Genomic DNA, 3,522 nt, shown 5'->3' on the forward strand with positions numbered 1-3,522 from the left:
CAGCAGGCACAGAAGCTTTGCTTCTTTATTTAAGCTTTTCCAAGTCAGAGAAGAGGCGAAAGCCAAAGAAGAATCGAAACCAAAAAACGGAACAAAGTAACTCAAAAGGGAAGAGAAAAGGAGGGCAAAAAAAGAAAGCAACCTCACAGCAAGCTTGCGGCTTTCCCGTCCGCAATAGTGCTGGAAGTTTGCTGCCCAACCTTTCCAATGGCCATTCTCGGGATTTCGTTCCATTACGCGATGGGAATCAGAGTCGGGATAGTACAGGCGCAGCGTATTTGCCGATATTATGAATTATGAAAAGCAAAGAGCGAAAAAAGTGTGCGTGTGAAGAGAGATTGGTTGGATATATTCTGTGATACCCTTGACGGTTCTTTGCTGTACTCCTGTCTTGGCTGACTGCATCATGCATTGGGGGCTGACCAGCCTCAGCGTGGCCGGAGTAGTGGAAGACTTCACATTTCCTTCATACAAGGTGCTTAGTTACTCCGAGTTTAACAGGATTCCGGATCAACTTTACCATCATTCAAGATTCTCCGCGGTTCGTCGTCCCCCTCTACTGATAAGGTTGGGTTGGTATATCACTCACGACACTATTTCCGTACAGACATGATTTCCCTTTCGTCAAAGAACGAGGACAAGACAACTGAAAAGGGGTCATCTAACTGCCCCCTACCCCGCTCTCTTCTTTATCTTACCCCTATTTTTATTCATCGAGGCTGATACGCCGCGGAAAAAAACGGACTTCCCACAGCACCTAGCCTTGAAAAAAAAAAAAAAATAAAATGAAAATAAAAGGTGATGGGTGATGAACGAGCTGCAGCTATCAGGCCCTCAGAGAAAAGCCGTTGATCGTGGCTTGGGGTGATGCCCAACCTGCATTTTCAACTTGAATCCACCCAAGGATTATGGGGAGGAGGAGGGGGATGACCCAAAAAGGCGGAAGCCAAGCGTTGCTTCGTATGGAGTGCAACTGCACACAGAAAAACCACGTACATGTGTCAGCTGGGATATTGATATTTATTTCTCCTTACGTACTTGCATATTTATGCACAATGACGAAGGAAATGCAGGGAGAATGATTCGAATCTCATGCAAGTCACAGTTATTAATAATCCAGCTGCAGCCAGAATTGTGGAAGATGAGAAAAGAAAAGAAGAGGATGAAGAAAAACAAACGCGACCTCTACCCTGCCCTACTGATGCGCATCGCTGAGCCAAATGAATAAGCTTAAAAAGACATTTTCTGTTTGTCTTCTTTGCTTAGGCCTGGCTCTGTGTAGTCTTAACCAATTCCAACAATGCATCCTGCCGCCCCCCGGTGCTGACGACGACCGGGAACCGGTGCCTTTACTCTCATCCGGCGCTGATGACATGGCAGTGGCATCATTTGTCAAGACAAGGCTTGGTACCGTACGCTGTGATTTCCGGGGGACACGAATTGCCAGGGGGGTGTGGGATGGAAGGACAAGAATTGCTAGCAAAGAAATGGCTCGAAAGGGAAAGAAAAAGCATGAAACCAGAGTGACTCTTGAGTCTGGCTGGCAAACCTCAAATCTCCAACCACCGCTGGCGCTACGGCGTGCCTCGTCGGGCGCATCATCGTATTAAGAGAACAAGATATACGCGCAGAGGAAAGTGTACACGTTCCCTGTTCCATATATAGAGGGACAGCGTTAGATGTATAACCTGCAAACTGGTTCTCGGAACCCGCATGGGCGTCAAGGCAAAACAAGGCTGAGGGCAAAGCGAAGCAAAACGAAAAAAAAAGAAAGTAAGGAAGAAGCGGCAAAAAAAAAGGCCCTCTCGCACGCCCAGGGAGATGAGAGGAACAGTTCTAGCCTCGCTGGCCCTTTGCGATCCGTCAGCCTCGGTATAAACAAAGAACGCTTCTAGATCTTGCAAGAGATCTTCCTCCACCCTTACTCCCTACCTTTTGTCTAACCTGCCTTATATTTGAATGGGAACCAAACTAAAACTGATATCGAAAGCGCCAGAAAGATGAGAAAGACGCAAGTCTGGACCCTGTTGCCGATGGATCCGCCGTTTTCTCGTACTTTTCTTTTCCCTTCCTCACGCCTTCGCTCCTTTGCCAGACGGGCCCGACGCTAATTTGATGACAGTGAAAGGACGGTCCAATTGCGAGCGAAGATCGGGACAGGCCAGCGCCAGCGCCGTTAAAAAAGATGACCCAGTCGACCGTTTTTTCTTTTCTTTTTCCTTTCCTTTCCTTTTTTTTTCTTTTCAATTAAAAACAGGGTAATCTTACTTTGATCCCACTTCTTGAAATTGAGACCAGACCTATTAATTTCCGTGAATAAAGGGCGGGTGGACATTGAGTCGTTCGAGTCGGAACAGCGGGCGAAGAAGCAGACGACTTCCTGGCATGCAACGAGCCTGTAACAGCGCCAGGAATCAGGAGCACGGAGGATATAGATCTGGATATGCGACGGGTTCACAAGGTAGGGCCGGACAGTTGCTGAGCCTATATCGGAGAAGCGTTAAGCATGGCAGCAGACTCGACCCAGGCGTCACAAAAAACCTGTTTGGGTGGAATCGCCGGCTGTTTCAGGAGGACGACGGGACCTTGTTGATGCCTGACATCGCCAGCAGCGCATCCATGTGGCTGATATACTTATGGGGCGGGGAGGTGACTCTGGAGCGAGCAAGAGGGGTGTATGTAAGCGAGGGAGACGTTGGCTGCTGGTTGAAATCCTATGGAGTAGTATCAAAGGTAGGGTAAGAAAGACGGTGTGAAAGGGCTGTGCAAAGGGCGGTGTCAGCGACTGCCTCCCTCCGCTTCCACTGTCTTCTCTTCTGCGTCCACTGCAGCCCAGCAGTTAAACTAACTAGTAGTTTATCTTGTTGGTGACGGCCGGCTAGTTGGTTGGTTGGCTGGTGATGGTGACGGCGATGTTCAAATTACTATTCAGTTATACAGCAACATCCTACATCCACTACCCCCTTTTTTTCTTCTTTCTCCTGCGAATGTGATGCCGGGCGTACTCCGTCCCGTATCAGGTTGGGCATAGCGCAGACTGTGAAAAAAAAAGAGGAGGGATATCGTCTTTATCCTACGGAACCAGACGGGGTTTGTTGGAATGCAGAGATTGGTGGAATGTGACAGGCAGGACATGGCAGCCAGCCAGCGACAGCACCAGGCAAGCTTTTTGTCTCTTCCCGCCAGCATGTAAGCATGTTTAGAGAGCATCACGGACGGTACTAAGCCGTGACTGGGCCAGGGAAAGAGATAAAAAGGGCCGGGGATGCTCTCCTTTTTTGCCTCTTCTGCAACCCCCCCCCCCCCCCGACATTGTCTCGGTGGGTGTATTGGCCATGAGAGCAAGACCCCGGCAGGAAACTGAGCGTAGCAGCAGGTTGGACCCGGAGAACATTACAATCGCAGGGAGTAAGCGAACCGCGACCAGGCACCTTTATCTGTTCTACGCATGAAGCTACAACTGTGGGACTATACCTTCCTTCACCGGAATCGTACCGACTCTGGGCTGAGAGGATGGCCTGA

The 3,522-nt window shown here is 49.3% G+C and overlaps 1 protein-coding gene across 1 annotated transcript; it reads left to right on the forward strand.

Annotated features, from left to right (window-relative positions):
* Positions 1–800: 800 nt before the first annotated feature.
* TERG_03949 (uncharacterized protein) lies at positions 801–3,288 on the forward strand. The gene has a single exon (XM_047748188.1). The coding sequence runs from the start codon at positions 1,221–1,223 to the stop codon at positions 1,608–1,610; it is 390 nt and encodes a 129-aa protein (XP_047604165.1). The 5' UTR covers positions 801–1,220; the 3' UTR covers positions 1,611–3,288.
* Positions 3,289–3,522: the final 234 nt, after the last annotated feature.

The sequence above is a fragment of the Trichophyton rubrum genome, assembly GCF_000151425.1.
Source record: "Trichophyton rubrum CBS 118892 genomic scaffold supercont2.4, whole genome shotgun sequence".
Classification (NCBI taxonomy): domain Eukaryota; kingdom Fungi; phylum Ascomycota; class Eurotiomycetes; order Onygenales; family Arthrodermataceae; genus Trichophyton; species Trichophyton rubrum.

Coding starts and splice junctions, on each gene's coding strand:
- TERG_03949 (XM_047748188.1), top strand. CDS start 1,221: ATGAATAAGCTTAAAAAGACATTTTCTGTTTGTCTTCTTTGCTTAGGC.